The following is a 16,002-nucleotide window of genomic DNA, read 5'->3' on the forward strand; positions in this document are numbered from 1 at the left end:
TCCTGGTTCTTGCAGATTTTTCACACTCTTAGAGTGAAAGGCGATAATCTGAAGTCACTAGCTAAATGCTAAACTAAATAAAATGAATTCAAAATAGGATTCCGTGAAGAAAACTGCATTTAAGAAGCTGAGGGATATAGTAGCCATAGGTAAGCAAAGAAACTGAAATTGCAGTGATGACAGACCTGTAGGTACTGGAAGTTAGCAATACAAGCCTACGGTTATAATATTTTCCCCAAACCTTCAAGATAGATGTTAGGTTTTCTGAAGAATTTATTTTTCATGTAAAACTATTCTAGCTGTAAATAATTTAAATCTCATTGTAGGTGGCTACACAGCAGACCATCCTGTAATTAAAATATTTTGGAGGGTTGTAGAAGGCTTCACTGATGAAGAGAAACGCAAACTACTCAAATTTGTAACGAGCTGCTCTCGACCACCTCTTCTGGGGTTTAAGGTATGTCCTCTGACTTCCTGGCAAGCTTTTAGAGATGCTGGACATGTTGGTCAAGTTTTTCTTGTCTAGCAATCAAAAATTTGAGAATACTCGTCCATGACTACAGAAACAGCTTCAGTGTTTGCATTTGCATGTATAATAAGTACAGTTTCAAAATGTGCGATGAAATGTTCTGTTACTTTCTATTTTAACTGCAAAATTTGATAAGCCTGCAAATCACTGATTAGAGCATTTGCTGCATGTGGTGGGAGGTCCTTGCTGCCATTTCATGTTGTGCAGAAACAGACTTGCTACCAGTTTCAAGCAACAGGTTGAGCTAAGCCTGGCGTCTTCTAAGGCTGGTTGGTAATTGGTCTGACTGTCCCGTGTGTCAACTTCAGGATGTAATGAGTCATGTCTTAGACTCCCCAAAACATGCTAACCAGATATCCCCTTTAACATAACAGTAAAGGGTGTCCTTAGGTACGGATATGATGTGGAGACAATGGACATGGCTGTTGAATAACATGAATCCTGTCAGGTATTTGTCAATTGATTTATGTGATTCCTTATTTAAAAGTCTGCAGGCTTATCTCCTAAACCCCCCAAGTCCATGCAAATATCACTGTACAGTACTCTAGCAATGAATAGGATTTTACAGGACAGCAGGAAGAGCAATTGGAAAACTCTGAGATGAGACCAAGATAGGACAGTGCACATCGGTCAGATGAGGAAGGGAGAATTGGGGAACAGCTGGGGAAACCAAGTAAGCAGTTCCCATTTGTTGTCATCCTCTTTAATTACAAGGGGAGAGGAAGAAATGCAGATGTAGGTACCCAGCTTTGAGGTAGCCAGTGTGACATTTGAAGAGATGGAGGAAGTGAATCAAAAGTCTAAAAATGTTAAGACTGACAGTGACACACTCAAAAGAAGCTAAATGTGGAAAGCTGCAGTTTGTGTGTTCACTTGGGAGATGGGCCACAAACTGCCTGTAGCATACATGGTTGGGAAAAAATGGAAGTAAATTAAGTCACCAAATTTTCAGCATGAAAGCAGTAAGTTAAAAGACGAATTCACGGTACGAGGGGCTTGCTCAGCCACATGCAGCAGTGTTGGCAGAGAAAGCGGCTGCAAGGGCATGGGAGCCGCTCTGCTGGGCAGCTCTGAGCGGGGCCTCGGCAGCGCCGCCCGGTGGCTGCAGCAGGACCTGTCAGCAGGGATTGCCCTCCAAACCAGGGCCTTGCCAGGAAGAGGCTGCCAGAAAAGGCAGTGGTGACTGGGATTGTCATCAGCAGGAATGTCTTGGTAGCCCGTGACAGTGCATTGTTTGCAGCTTTGAAGGTGCAGAGTGTGAAGCCACGGGAGGGCTGAGTATTACCAGCCAAGTAAGCATGAGAACGTGTTTATGTTGATGGGAGACATGAACACAAACCATCTTCAAAATTTGTTTGCACTTTTAGTGTGTGTGCTGTATTTTTCTGAGAGAAACACAATTTCTGGTTCTCGCTCTGAAATTTTTTGTATGTGCATTATATTGTGGGACCAGCATGCTTTCTTCAAATTAATTCATGTTGATTTAAGATTAGGAAATATCTTGATGGTCGTAGCTTATAGATTACGTAGTCCAGCTTTGCATCATTTAAAAAATTTAAACTTTCATTGCCAGAGTCAGGTTCAGAATAACATTTACTAAAGCTAATTAAAGTTTAATAAGTTTAATAAATGTGATTGTTACGGACAAAAAAAAAAATCATTAAAGTGTGGTTGAAAATTGTTAAGTTCCAATCAGGTCACATAATAAATTGATGATACTTTTCCCTTCCAAACTATTGCAGTTTCCCGCTGTACAGTATTTAATTATGCAACAAATGGTGCCCTTGGCATGACATTTCAATTTAGAACTCCATTTTCCCATTTTTAAAGCTAGAGCAGGGGAATTCAATTAGCATTTTGAAAGGAACACTAAAAATGCAGCATTTTAGCCATGAAATACTTTTAAGGCCTCCATTTGAACAATAATTTAGCTTAGAATCTCATTGACCTTTTGCCATTGGAGCTGGAATTTTTTTTCTAAAATCAGAACTTTTTTACCTCAGGCAAGCAGTCGATAAAATGAAAACTGTCTTGCCAGCAAAAGCAGTGCTTTGGAGATAACAAATAAATATATTTTTCTCTATACTACTTCTTGGAAGAAGATAAATGGGATATTATTAAAACAATTAATATTACATACAAAATGTCTTTAAAGTGTGTTCTTCAGATCAGTAGTTAACACATCAGAAGAATAATCAGGGTTTGACAAGTTTATATTATTACAGACTCACTTTGCACATTGATACTATGTTTTTTGTAGCATTGTAAATTTGTATCATAGACTGTATGAACAATAACAAGTCATTGTATTTTCCTTAGAATCACATAAATTGCTTTGTGTATTCCAAATTAGTGGATCTTGTTGGAACAAGGCAAACACTACAATTCAAGAGTAGTTTTGGTGCTATGAGAAATGAAAGAAATGCCATTTGAGTGTCATTGTGACAGGTTTTAATCTAGTGATTTACTTCATAGAAATACGTGCCATCTGCTACAGGGTAGATTTTGGCTTATATACTTTTTTTGATGTGTGCTTGTTTTTTGTTTTGGTTGCATCTTCCAGGAGTTGTATCCTGCATTTTGCATTCACAATGGAGGATCTGATTTAGACAGGCTGCCTACTGCCAGTACCTGCATGAACTTGCTGAAGCTTCCTGAGTTTTATGATGAGAACCTGATGCGAAGCAAGCTCCTCTATGCCATTGAATGTGCTGCTGGATTTGAACTCAGCTGAGTCCAACCAATGCTTACTTGGATGATCTGCAGAAGAAAGAACCAGTGCCTACTCTATAAGCAGCACCCATACCCAAGCAGTTTTAAGGGAATTCTGTCTACATTTCTGCAGCTCTTGTGTCTTACCAAATGCCCTCAAATAGGTTTCATTTCTAAACACAATTTCTTAGTTAGCTTCCATTACTGAATATTGTGTTGACACTGCTTTATGACTGAAAACAATGAATGCTGTGTGCAGCGTGGCTGATTTCTGTGTTTATGTGAAGAAAGAGCACATTTAAAGAACAGTGACATCTCAGTGAAATTAACCAAAGATGAAGCTTTGGCTTTTTGCTGTTCAAACATAAATAATTTTGCAAACTGGCAATAAAGTTGAGTACTCTGCGGTGCATTGGGATAAGACAGGGCTAACATCCTGTAATTAATCTTTTAGAAGGCAAGATGGGCAGATGTTTGCAAATGTCCCAGAACTGAGAGGATGAAAATGCTCATTACTGACAACCTAACATCTTAATTTGCATTGTAGAGTTGTATACAAACCATAGAGAGATGGGCAATCCCCAGTCATATAACTTCAACCAGGGCAAATGCTGGATTCTGCACCTGGGACAGGGCAGCCCTGGCTGTGTGGACAGAATGAGAGGCTGGAGAGCAGCTGTAGAAAGGGACCTGGGGGTGCTGATTTATTTATGGCAAGTTGAACATGAGCCAGCAGTGCCCTGGCAGCCAGGAGGGCCAACCCTGTCCTGGGGGCATCAGGCCCAGCATCACCAGCCAGGCAAGGGAGGGATTGTCCCGCTCTGCTCTGAGCTGGGGCAGTTTTGAGTGCCACAATATAAAGAAGACATTGAGCCTTTAGAGAGCATCCAAAGGAGGCCATGAGGGTGAAGGGCCTGGAGGGGAAGCTGTGTGAGGAGTGGCTGAGGTCACTTGGTCTGTTCAGCCTGGAGGAGACTGAGGGGAGAGCTCATTGCAGTTACAACTTCTTGTGAGGGGGAGAGGAGGGGCAGGCACTGATCTCTGCTCTCTGGTGAGCAGTGACAGAGGCTGAGGGAACAGCATGGGACTGGATTGGGAAAGATTCAGGTTGGATGTCATGAAATGGTTTCTCACCCAGAGGGTGGTTGGGCACTGAGCAGGTTCCCAGGGCAGTGGCCACAGCCCCAAGTCTGCCAGAGTTCAAGAAGCGTTTAACGATGCTCTCAGACATTTGTTCTAACTCTCGGGGTGTCCTGTGCACAACCAGGAGTTGGACTGGATGATCCTGATTGGCCCCTTCCGACTCAGCATAGTCCATGGTTCTATGATAGTTGTTGCAGAACTGATTTTGTTTCATACTACCTTCCCTTAAGATGGTAGGCACTGAGATAAAATGGGTGTAATATTCCGTTTGTGCTTTCTGAAACACTTGGAAGAAAACATATTTGCATTATTTTAAATTCAGCCTTTGCTGCATTATTATCACTTGGACACTGTTCTGAATGGATGTGACTTTCCAGGTTTTCTCTGTTCTGTTTCTGTCTTTTGTGCCTGTACAGGTTTTATTGACTGGTTGGTCGGTTTTAAATTAATCAATCTCCTATTACATACACAGTACATACAGAAATCACCACTTTGGAAAAATATACATGTAATAATTATTAAAGTTATTTGAACCAAAGTTATCAGGCTTTATCTTTTATATTTGAAGCCTGTGGTGTTCACATTCCTTTCCCCTATCATTTCTTTCCATCTTAAATGCCATATCTGTGCCGTAGACACTAATAAAATTAACTTTTTTTCTGATTAAACAGCTTTTATATCCATTTCCCTGCAGCATTTCTGCTGAGAAAAGTAAGTGGGAATATGCTGCTGAATATAATTTGATATCTGGGAAAAAAATTGCTCATGTATGGAAGGAGCTGATCCTCTAGTAGTAGGCACATCGTAGGGTTTCATATGCAAACTGCAGTGAGTTTGAAAAAGGAATTATAGTTCAGACTGTAAGATTCATCAGTCCCTCCCTCTGGACTTTACTTTTATATTTTAAATCATCAAAAATTACAATCAAATTTGTATTCATCTCTTATGCAAAAAAATATTTTGCTGTTACTGGAAACTCTGCTGGATTTCCTATTTAATAAGCAGTAACCAGCAATATCCTTTTAAATGTGGGGAAACTGAGTGGTTTTAAGATGTTTACTAGTAACCATATAAAAATGTATAATTTCTTAATTTGGGTAATAAATGAAGTGTTAAAATACTATTTGTAGTCTTGATGTACAGAAATAAAATGATTGGTTTTCTTTTTGGTTTTGCTTTAGGCTTTTTATTTATGTTAAATGTTACATACTCAGCTTATTCTTTATCCCAAATTCTTTTCTTGTATATTTTTCTACATAAATTATGAAACTTGTAAAGAAGTTGAAAAAGAGATCAGTAATAGTGAAACTGCCTCCTAATTGCAAAACCTGAACACTTCTTTTAGATAGCATTATTTATTTTAGAACCTAATGCTTTAAATATTTTGAAATTATTTTTCAATTCCATTATTTTGCTACATTGGGTAGTGTTGTATCTGTATTTTGTAAAATTAAATTAAATTTTTCTATTAAATATTTGTATTTTTAAGATTGTGTTGGAGTCATGCCAAGTACAGGTGACTGGTGACGTCCACTTTGTGCTTTTGAAAAGGAGCCAGTGCCCACTATTGCTGTCTGTGGCCAGGAAAGCAGCAGGTGCCACAGGGAGGGTAGGCTGGGGGAAGTGTGACTTGCACAGAGCTGTAATTGCATGAATCCCAGAGCTGCAGAAACCTTCAGGAGAATACTTGAGTTAGCTGACAATACTCTGCTGTTTTATTTCTTTGTTCTGCAGCACTCGGTGCTGTCTGTGTCTCCTGTACGTGGAGTGTGACTCTGGCACAGGCAGGCCATCAGAGCAGGTGTCCCGATTTCACTGTGCACAGGCTGGAGCTCTGTGCAGCTTCACCACCTTCAGAATCCAGGCTGCAGTGAGAGCAGAGTGGGGCTTTCCTTTGGCAGCCAGTGCTTCCAGCTTTGCCAGCTGTTTGCAGAGAGGCAGGATGAAGCAGGAGCTCCTGCTTTTCAATGATCTATTGCTGGATATTTTAAGGAAGAGGAGATAAAGGTGTGAGAGGTGTCCTGAGGAGCAGGGGGGTCGAAATGATCACTTGTAGCACTTACGTAGCAAGAATTGTTTCTATATGAAACTGGATTTTCTGGATTTTAAAAGAAGGGTGGATTGTCCCCCAGTGGTGATGCTCCCAGAGTTTAGGTAGGCAGAGGCAGGAGCAATCTGCATGCAAGCAACCTGAAATATTATTGTAGATTTGATCATCAGAGTTATAGCAGTGATAATTATGAGTTTGGGGTTGGTTTCTGTACAAGACAACCTATCTTTAAAGTAAGTTTCTGTACTACAGTGTTTCTTCCTCCTAGTTCAGTACTTGCTTTTTGAAAAAGCAAGCATTTTCTGATTGGTTTTTGTTTTCAAGTAAGTTTGGGTTTGTAATTTTGTAACCTGTTCTACAACCATTTTGTCAAGGTCTGTATGATGGAAGAGTTCACAAATTTTTCATCTCTACAAAGTTCAAAGGCATTAAAAGTGGAAAAAAGAAATAAAATTAGGACTTGGTCTCTTTATTTCAATGAGAGTTTTTCCAGATGGCGTTTCAGTCCCATTAGGTGGATTAAAAAAAAAATAAAGCACAGCAAACCAAACCAGGAGTAATTGCCCTTGTCCTTAATCTCTCTTGTCTTCCGTCATGCTCCTGGAAGCCAGACTTGTATAAATGTCACAAAACTGATTTCTAGGGAATATTTTTATACCTTGAAAAGAGGAAAGATTTCCCTGCAGTTTCATGAATGAACACTGAGCTGACAGAAGTTTGATTTGAATAAGGAGGATATCTTCAGGTATTTTTTGGGGAGATGCTCCATAAAAATAATAAAAAACTAGCTCCCTGATGCTATTAGTAGCAATGATGACTTTTTATTTTTTTATTTCTTTTTTTCTGCATCATTTGAGTAATATAGCACAAATGTCCTCATTTAGTCCTATAAAGGGGTTTGGAATTCAGAGAAAACACTTTGAGTGAAGTGAGTTCATACAGTTCAGTTTCTAACAAAAACTGTTAGTTAAATAGCAGTGAGACAGCACATACTCTTATCACTACTGAAAAATAGTACAGCACAGAAAAAAAAAGGAAAAAAACAAAAGAGGAGTGTTTGTTGGACCTGTAATATTTGCTCATATAAATGAATCTGTGTTAATAATGGTTTGTGATGTAAATGCTTGTTACCTTTTCTTTCCATGATGCTTTTGCCTGTCAGTGGAGAGAAGAAATGAACATGGTCTGTAAAACTGATCAGGATATCTATATTTTTATTGACTTCTGCTTTTGTGAATAAAATAATTTGAGTTTTCTTGAAACTCTGCAGAAACACTCTTTTTTTTTTTGCAGTAAATTGGGCATTCTATTGTTAAAACCTGGTAGTGCTGAGTATGTTCTAAAAGAACCTAATATTAAGTGCTTGTTGATCTTGAAGATAGTACTGTTGGAACTGGCCACCCATGCAGTGACAGTCACCATTTCCAAGAGATTTAGAATTCCTGGAGATGGGTCACTGAGGGACTTGGTTCAGTGGTGGGATTGGCAGTGCTGGGTTAATGGCTGAACTTGATCATCACTGAGGTCTTGTCCAGCCTGAACATTCCTGTGGTTCTGGTGCTTTGGGATGGTTTGTACCTTCAGTGTTCGAGCAGTGATTCCCCACTCTGCCAAGGAAGCTGCAGCTCTGAGGTTTACCTTTGTTTCAGGGTGTCTTTCAAACAATGCACTTGCTCTGCTTTGTAAAAACTTCTTCAGAATCTTTGGAAAGAAAAACTCCATGGATAGAAGTCTGAGAAGCTGCAACTCATAGGGAAGAATGCTGCTCTGTCAGCAAACACAAGAATTTCTCGTTCAGCTGCTTCTGGAATTCTAGCACATGAAGGCGGCGCAATTTAGTTTTTATCTGCTTTTAGACTTACCTGCTTCCCTTTGCTTATTTATTATTTTCATTGTTAAATACACTTTTAGTTCTCCTTTAATATTTATAAAATTAGTATTGTGCATATTTTATTTTTGAGTGCTTAGAAATAGCAGCATATATGCTTCAGCTTCTCCTCAGCCTCTCCTCATATGACAAAGCCTCCAAAACCTTAATCATCTTTCTCTCTGCTTGCTTGTTTGTGAACCCAGCAGCATCTTCAAAGTACTTTTTGTGGACTTTGATGTGACTGGGAACTGAGTTAAGTGACAGTAAATCTCTCCCTTGTCAGATTCCTATGGTTGTTAATCAGTGGCATTTATCAGGTAGGGTTGGATTTAAGATTTTGTGGCTTTGCTTTTTCAACTTCCAGTGCTGCTTTGACTTTCCAAGGATTTTGCAAATCTCTTATCAGTGCAAGATAGCAGACTTGGTAAAAACTGAGCTCTGAATTATTTTCACAATTTTTTATAGATAGGATGCTAAACATTGATATAAAAACCATAGGACTAATGTTAAATCACCTAATTGTATATTTGCTTCTGTCACCGACAGCATCAAACACCCAAGTGCAACCTCTTGTGCAAACTCGTGCATTTTGATTGTCTTCTGAAGGTCGAGTAGCCCAGAATTCAGCAAAGCACATCAGACAGTCAAACAGGAGAAACATGGGAATTCTGACTGCCAAAAAATGGGACATAAAAGCAGGCACAGATGTCCTGCAGCTTGTTTTCACACTGTCAGAGGAAGAGCTCTTCTTCTGTGATGGTTAAAGTGTTGCTGCATTTATTGCCAGAATAGTTGCTCTCCAGTCTGGGACTAAGCTCCCCCATCCACAGCTCTGCAGAATCATACATTCTGTTTGCAAAGTTGGTTCATGTATTTATAGGAGCAACGTGCTCAAATTTCCTACTATATTTAACATCATTCTTTTCTGCATTCCCAGAGCAGCTGTTTGTTCATTCTGTGTAACATTTAACCAAAAAGTAGTTTTGCATTATTTCTATTTTATTCTTTGTTTATAGTTACACATAGTTCTTGACTGCTGAAGAAAGAAACAGGCATTCACCAGATGGTGTTATTTCAGATCCTCCTGCTACTGCTGCTTGCCCAAATGTTAGACCTGGGAAAAGTGTCTCTCCTCAGTTGCTATGTAGTTTTGCTGTATGTTGTCAAACAAACCTTCTGAAGGAATTATTTCCTTCTAACCCTTATCTTAAGAAAAATTATTTTCATTACAGCTCTATTTTTCTTTTTTCCCCTCTTCACTTTCAGGCAAACAGCAGCAGAGCTCAAAGTTCTGCAGAGATATTTTACGTATAATTATCTGGTTGATCTGGCTATTGATGAAAAATTACACAGAATTAACTAATATTTGGGATTGTCACATATCTCTGATCAAGTTAATGAACATAAATGCTGCTCAAGCTGTCCTTGCAAAGAATAAGCACTTGGCATAAGCTGTGAGATCGTCTGACTGCTCCCAGTAGTTCCTGGGTTGTTGTGTGCAGACCCCAAATAATCAGCAGAATATATCTGATATTTCAAGAGGAATTGGCAAAAACATCAACTGTGCTGAAGTGGTTTAACCACTTTCAAAAGCATCCACTTAGCTCAGGCTTTTGCACACAAAGAGGAGTCCAGATAAACTTGCAGCCTCTAGATTACTAAGACACACTGTACAAATGAAAACTGAGGTTGTGCTCAGCAGGAAAACACTGGAGAATGCAAGTGAAAATGGGTTATTTTGTGCTTTTAATGCTTCTCCTGAAAGTTTTAAACTCTAGGTGTATTTCCCATATTTCAAGTCTTAATTGTTTCTGATAAGCTATCAGCAAAAAGTTAATGCTTATATTTAATTAAGTGGCATTTTCCAGAATTACTTTGCCAGCAGTACTATAATTAGATGACATGAGAACAGTGTTTGATACATATGCTCATATTCTTTGTTAACACCAAAAATAGAACCTGTAAATCTGTAAATAGAAAAACTGGATGCATTAAGCAGCAGGGCAGAGCAGCAGGCCGGGAAGGCTGCAGCCATTACCACCTCAGGAGGACTAATATTAATGTCTCTCTAATGCAGCATTTTTAAGCATTTCTTGTGTTCTGATGGGCTTTATATACTTGACCTCTACAAATCATAAAAGATGGTTTAAAAAAGGAATCTGGGAACTATGTGAATTGCTAATACCTCCTGGAATGCTGCCACATTATTTTCATCATTAGGTTACAGCTAACAGTTAGGCCTGAATTCATGTCCCTTAAGTTCAGGCATCTGTGAGGTGGCTGTCGAGGCACTTGGGGAGAAAAGGCAGCCCCAGGACAGAGTTCTGGCAGGCAGTTCCTTCTTTCCTGAAACATCTCCAAAGAGGGTGGAATGAACTGTGCCCTGCAGGTGCCCTGTCCTCCTCTCTCTCCTCACGCTCAATGGCCCCAAACTGGATGTTTGAGACAGCTGAAGTTAGGTGAAGTGACCAGACCTTTCCCTCATGTTCCCAGAGGAGAGTTGGAAGTTCTTAAACAATTAAGAATCTATTCTGACTCAATGACTCAGCACTTGGATATCAGCCTGGATCTCTGATACCAACTTTAACAGACCCACCAGACCTTCTTTTGTTATTGGAATGTTGATGCTCTGCCAGCAACATCAGATTTAATGCCCCTTAACACAGTATTCCAGGCTTCTGCTGCAAGCAGCAAGCCATAAAAACATAGGACACTTTGACTCCATACTTTTGCAAATACCTACCTTTGAAGGTTTTCTGAATCTAAAAGCTTTTCAGTTTTATTAGTCCTATAAATAGATCTAATTTAAAATGTTAATGAGCCAGTTATGTAATCCTTTTGGATTTCGGTGAAACTTTTGATACTGTCTCTCCCAGGATCCTTCTGGACAAAATGTGCAGCACACAGCTGGATAAACACATCATGGGACGGGTGAGCAATTGGCTCCTGGGTCAGCACAAAGGGTTACAGTGGATGGGGTCACACCAGCCTGGTGTCCCGTCACTAGTGGGGTTCCACAGGGCCCCAGGCTCAGCCCTGTGCTCTTCAACATCCTCATAAATTACTTGGACGCAGGACTGGAAGGGATACTACGTTTGCCAAGGACACTAATTTGGGAAGAGTTGCTGACTCCCTTGAGGGAAGAGAGGCCCTGCAGAGACCCAGACGAATCAGAGGGCTGGGCAATCACCAACCATGTGAAGTTCAGCCAGGGCAAGTGCTGGGTTCTGCACAGGACAGGGCAAATCTGGATGTAGGTGCTTCAGTATCCTCTGCAGCATCTCTCCTGGTGGTGCTATTTTAATTGAAATCACCTGCCTTTCCCTGTTATAAAGAACAGAAAATTAAATATCATGTGCACAATATGAGCAGACTTCTAAAAAGGAAATAATTCTTGTCATTGTTCAATGTTAGAGATAATCTGGGCTATCAAAGATTGTAAGTTAAAAAAAAAAAAAAAAAGAGTTGCCCTAATAAATGATATTTGTAATTGGTGGCTCTGTAAACTGCCCGTTATGGAAAGTCTTAGGAAATATCTTCATGTCTTCCTCAAAGATAAGCATAAACCAATTAAAATGTATTTTTAAAAATTAATTACACAATCTTTTGTTTTCATCTGTAACTTTGTTAGGAAAACATTTATTTACATTCTCAGTGTTTTGCTACAGAAAATTCAAACTGCCCTGCCCTCAGCTATGAGCAGGCACTTTACCTTCTCATACCTTCCTTTTTCCAAATGCAAAATTGGTCTCTAAGCCTTCCCAGATATTATTCCTATATCTGAAGGACGCTAAAGCAGGGCTATGCTGTCTGGAGTCAGAACAGTGTTAGAAAATCTCGGGGCAGATTAATGTAATGATAACAATTGTGTTAAAGAAGCCATAGTCCTGTTTGCATTGATGCAGGCAGTGCTTTGATTCCAACCCTCTAGTTCCATATGGAATCATGCTTCTTTGCCATGTTCTGTTTGCTTGGATAAACAGAAAGTTTTATGGTTGGCATCCATCATATCTTAACTGTAAATATAAAATCTGCTCTTTAAATTATTAAAGCAAAGAAACTGCCTCATGCAGCTTCTGTCTTGTTTACTGCAGCTCAGGTTTTAGGACTCTTCACTCTTTTTTTCCCCTCTGTAATTGGTTATGAAAGGTTAAGGAAAAACCTTTATTTCCACAGCAAGAAATGTTTAAAGGATTAAATGAAAATTTTGTATGGTCTCCTCCCACACCACACGGTACTGACCTGCTTTGCATTTGCCAGGCTGTGAATCCTCTGAGGTCTGAACCTCAGCCATTAGGAAGAGCCAGTCTAACCTACAATCCTTTGGGTTTTTTCTTTCCAAGTGGATCAACAACTTGGACTTCACAGCTACTTGCTGATGAGAAACTAATAATGGAGTGAGGTGTCTCTTCGCTCTAATTTTGAAGAATTGTTTCCATGACCACAACTTAGCATCAATAATCAACAATATTTCTTTTGAAGTTTGCATTTCCCCAAGCACCAAGCCTATACTTAGGGTTGTCCTACTATTTGTCCTGCTGATTTGTTTTAGGTTTTCCTCTGCCTTTTTCCAAGCTGGCTTTTATCTTTTTGAACTGACCCCACTCCCTAAATAATGAGTAGCCTTTTAATTGAATTTATTTGGGAAGCATACATTTTAGGCGTGGAAACTCTCTAACTTCACTTTGGTGATCTATAAATTAATGCCTCCACTTTTTAAATAAGGGGCAAGAAATATAATTTTACAGAAACTTAAAGCACAGATAAAGTCCATATTTTAAAAACAGAATAATAACTTTGCTGCCCTATATTTTGCTCTCAGCCATGGCACTCAGAAAACCACATACTCAAATATAACACAAAGGATGCTCCAATACATTCACCCAGCACAGGTCTCTGTCCAGGTGCTACATGCAGGGAGAGGAATCTGACCTCAAAGGAATCGTGTGCCAGAGTTACAATTTTTGAGACTACAAATTAAACACAAGGGGGAAAAAATTTTGTCATCTCACCTCTAGCAGCCAAGCTCACCTATTCAAAGAGTCTTTCTTAAAACTGTTAGTTGTTTTTTCACCTTTTCCTACAGCACCACACCCAGGCATCACTTCTTTTTGCATTCCCCTCACAGAATCCCAGAGTGGGTCAGGCTGGAAGGGTCAATGGATCACCTGGTCCAACCTCCCTGCTCAAGCAGGGTCATCCCAGAGCACGGGATTGTGTCCAGATGGTTCTGGGATATCTCCAGAGGGAGGCTCCACAGCTTCTCTGGCCAATCTGTTCCAGTGCACGGTCACCTGCACAGTAAAGAAGTTCTTCCTCACGTTCATGTGGAAATGTCTGTACATCGGTTTCTGCCCACTGCCTCATCTCCTGTTGAAGAAGAGCCTGGTCCATCCTCTTGGCAACCCCAGTTTTTGAGTAAAGACACGAAAGGGGAAGAAATTTTGTCATCTCACTTCTAGCAGCCAAACTCACCTATTCAAAGAATGACTCTCAACATTATTATTTTTCTTTTTCCTACTCATTTCCCCTCAGCTACACACCTGGGCATCGCTTCACAAAATCATATCGTCAATTAGAATCCAACCTATGACTACCCAATCTAAGAATCCAACCTATGACTGAACATCATCATGCCTAGTAGATAGCCTGTGATTCTGTGGAGCAGATGTCGCTGGTTTGGAACGTGTGGGGGCACAAACGCACAACGACCCCGCACCGCCCGCAGCCCCTTCCCCTCAGCGAGCCCCGTCCCCTCAGGCAGCCCCTTCCCCTCAGCGAGCCCCGCCCTCACGGAAACCCCGCCCCGTCTCGACCCCGCCCCGTCCTCGACCCCGCCCCTTCCCTGTGCAGCACCTCCGGCCGCCGGCAGGGGGCGCTCTCCGCTCACACGGGACACCCGGCGGGGCCCTTCGAGAAACTTCCGGAAGCGGCGGGGCGGAAGTGACGGCGCGCGCTGGCGGCGCTTCCTGTTTGCGGCCGCTGCCGTTTGTCCCGGCGGGAGCCGCGGGAGGGGACGGGCGGAGCGGCGGCCACGCTGAGGAGTCACCGACGGGTGAGTGCGGGGCACACGGGCTTGTGGCCGGCTGGACGCGGCCGTGCGGGAGGTAGGGACAGCGGCGAGCTGGCGCTTGGTCGGGCCGCGGTGCTCGGCAGCGGTGTCCCTGGTACCGGGGCCTCGCGGCGCGGCTGGCGCAGGCCCCGCAGTGCTGGAGCGGCCCCAGGTGCCGTGGGGGTTCTGCCTGGCCTTGGAGGGGCTCGGGGAGGGGGTGGCTGCTCAAGGCTCCCCCCGGACTCGGGACAAATGCCGGGATGTTTGGTCCCAGCTCGCACTCTGCCTGTTCGCCGCAAGGCAGAAAAAATTCCGGATTTCTTTTCCTTGCTCACAGTGATGCCAGTTTCTAGAAGGTGAGGGCGATCCTCGGTTCGTTAAACAGGCCTTGTCCTTAAAGCGTCTTTCATCGCAGGGGACTGCCTTGGCGGCTTGTGAGCGTTATTGTGTCCTCCTTTTTTCCGTTCTCTGCAACTCCCTGAAAGGCGATTGTAATGAGGTGCGGGCCGGACTCCTTTGCCGTGCCTGCAGTGAGAGGAACAGAGGAAATGGCCCTAAGATGAGACAGGGGAGATTCAGATTAGATAACGTAAAAAATACCTCATATTTAGGGTGGAATAGGCACTGGAATAGGTCGCCGAGGGAGGTGGTGGAGTCACCATCCTTGGAGGTGTTTAAGGAGCGCCTGGACGTGGCGCTGGGTGTTGTGGTTAAAGGACACTGTTGGGGGGGTGGTTGGACTGGATGATCTCAGAGGCTTTTTCCACCCTTGATCATCCTAAGCCAAACGCGCTGGTTTTCTCCCCGCTGGAAGCAGTTTGTTACGTTCTGCTCAGTGTTTATTTCTCGGGATAGGGGCAGGAGGGAGGTTTGTTGTGGGTGAGGTCGGTAGAGGTCGGGTGTTTTGAGCTCGCTGTTGCCAGGTTCCAAGCTGAGTTGAAAATTGACACTGCCAGGTAAGGGAACACTGTTTGTTGTCAGAATTTGCTGCACTTCAGAGGGGGCAGTGGGCTGGCTTTAGGACCCGCGTTCCTGTTTGCACCAGCACTATGTGTTGTGTTGCTGTCGGAGCTCTCCTTGGCTGCTGAAGACGTGTGCTGCCAGCCTTCAGCTAACAAAGGTGTTAGAAATTATTCAAAATACTGAACAAATCTGTTTTAAAATGTTATAACAATAAAGTGCTACTTATTTGGACACAGTAACAGGAAGGCTGCGTTTATAACAGAGCTAATGTGTAAATGGTCAAGCTTGTGACGTTGCATAGTTAGTGATCAAATCGAAGAGATTTTAGGGTATAAAGTGTCAAAAAGTGGTAAGAACAAGGTGCTGACACAAAGGGAGCAACTGAGATGAAGCAAGGCTCTGCCTCTGGTCCTGCAGCAGAGGTTGCAGTCGCTGCTGCCTGCTGACCTTAATTTTTGTTTACTCTGTGGAGATCCTTGTACTCCAGTTAGGGATTTTATGTTCAGCTGGTGATCAAGAGCCTGGTAGTTAAAATACCACTTAGTTTGATGGATTATGTTGTCAAAGAAGATTTGTTTGGACCAATGAGTAAATGTATTTACAGATCTTGTCTCTGTGATTAATATTTTTATTTTTTTAATTGCAAACAAAATTTTAACTATTGCTCAACACTGGTCTAACTT

General features: G+C 41.8%; 2 protein-coding genes across 5 annotated transcripts in view; both read left to right on the plus strand.

The window, feature by feature from the left end:
- Window positions 1-7,696, plus strand: part of UBE3C (ubiquitin protein ligase E3C) — a 71,490-nt gene extending 63,794 nt beyond the window's left edge. The window contains exons 22-23 of the mRNA XM_014872232.2: window positions 327-457; window positions 3,093-7,696. Coding sequence (XP_014727718.1) covers window positions 327-457; window positions 3,093-3,263 — 302 coding nt within the window. The 3' untranslated portion in view covers window positions 3,264-7,696. The remainder of the gene's footprint in view (window positions 1-326; window positions 458-3,092) is intronic.
- A 6,515-nt stretch (window positions 7,697-14,211) lies between these two features.
- Window positions 14,212-16,002, plus strand: part of DNAJB6 (DnaJ heat shock protein family (Hsp40) member B6) — a 58,127-nt gene continuing 56,336 nt past the window's right edge. For 3 of the 4 annotated variants that reach the window (XM_088159025.1, XM_014872234.2, XM_014872233.2), the window contains exon 1: window positions 14,212-14,359. The gene's annotated coding sequence lies outside the window, so the exon portion shown is untranslated. Of the gene's footprint in view, window positions 14,360-14,389; window positions 14,412-16,002 lie in introns of those variants that run through there. The other variant, XM_088159028.1, reaches the window with a different exon arrangement.

Source organism: Sturnus vulgaris, chromosome 1 (assembly GCF_052056855.1).
Source record: "Sturnus vulgaris isolate bStuVul1 chromosome 1, bStuVul1.hap1, whole genome shotgun sequence".
Taxonomy (NCBI): Eukaryota; Metazoa; Chordata; class Aves; order Passeriformes; family Sturnidae; genus Sturnus; species Sturnus vulgaris.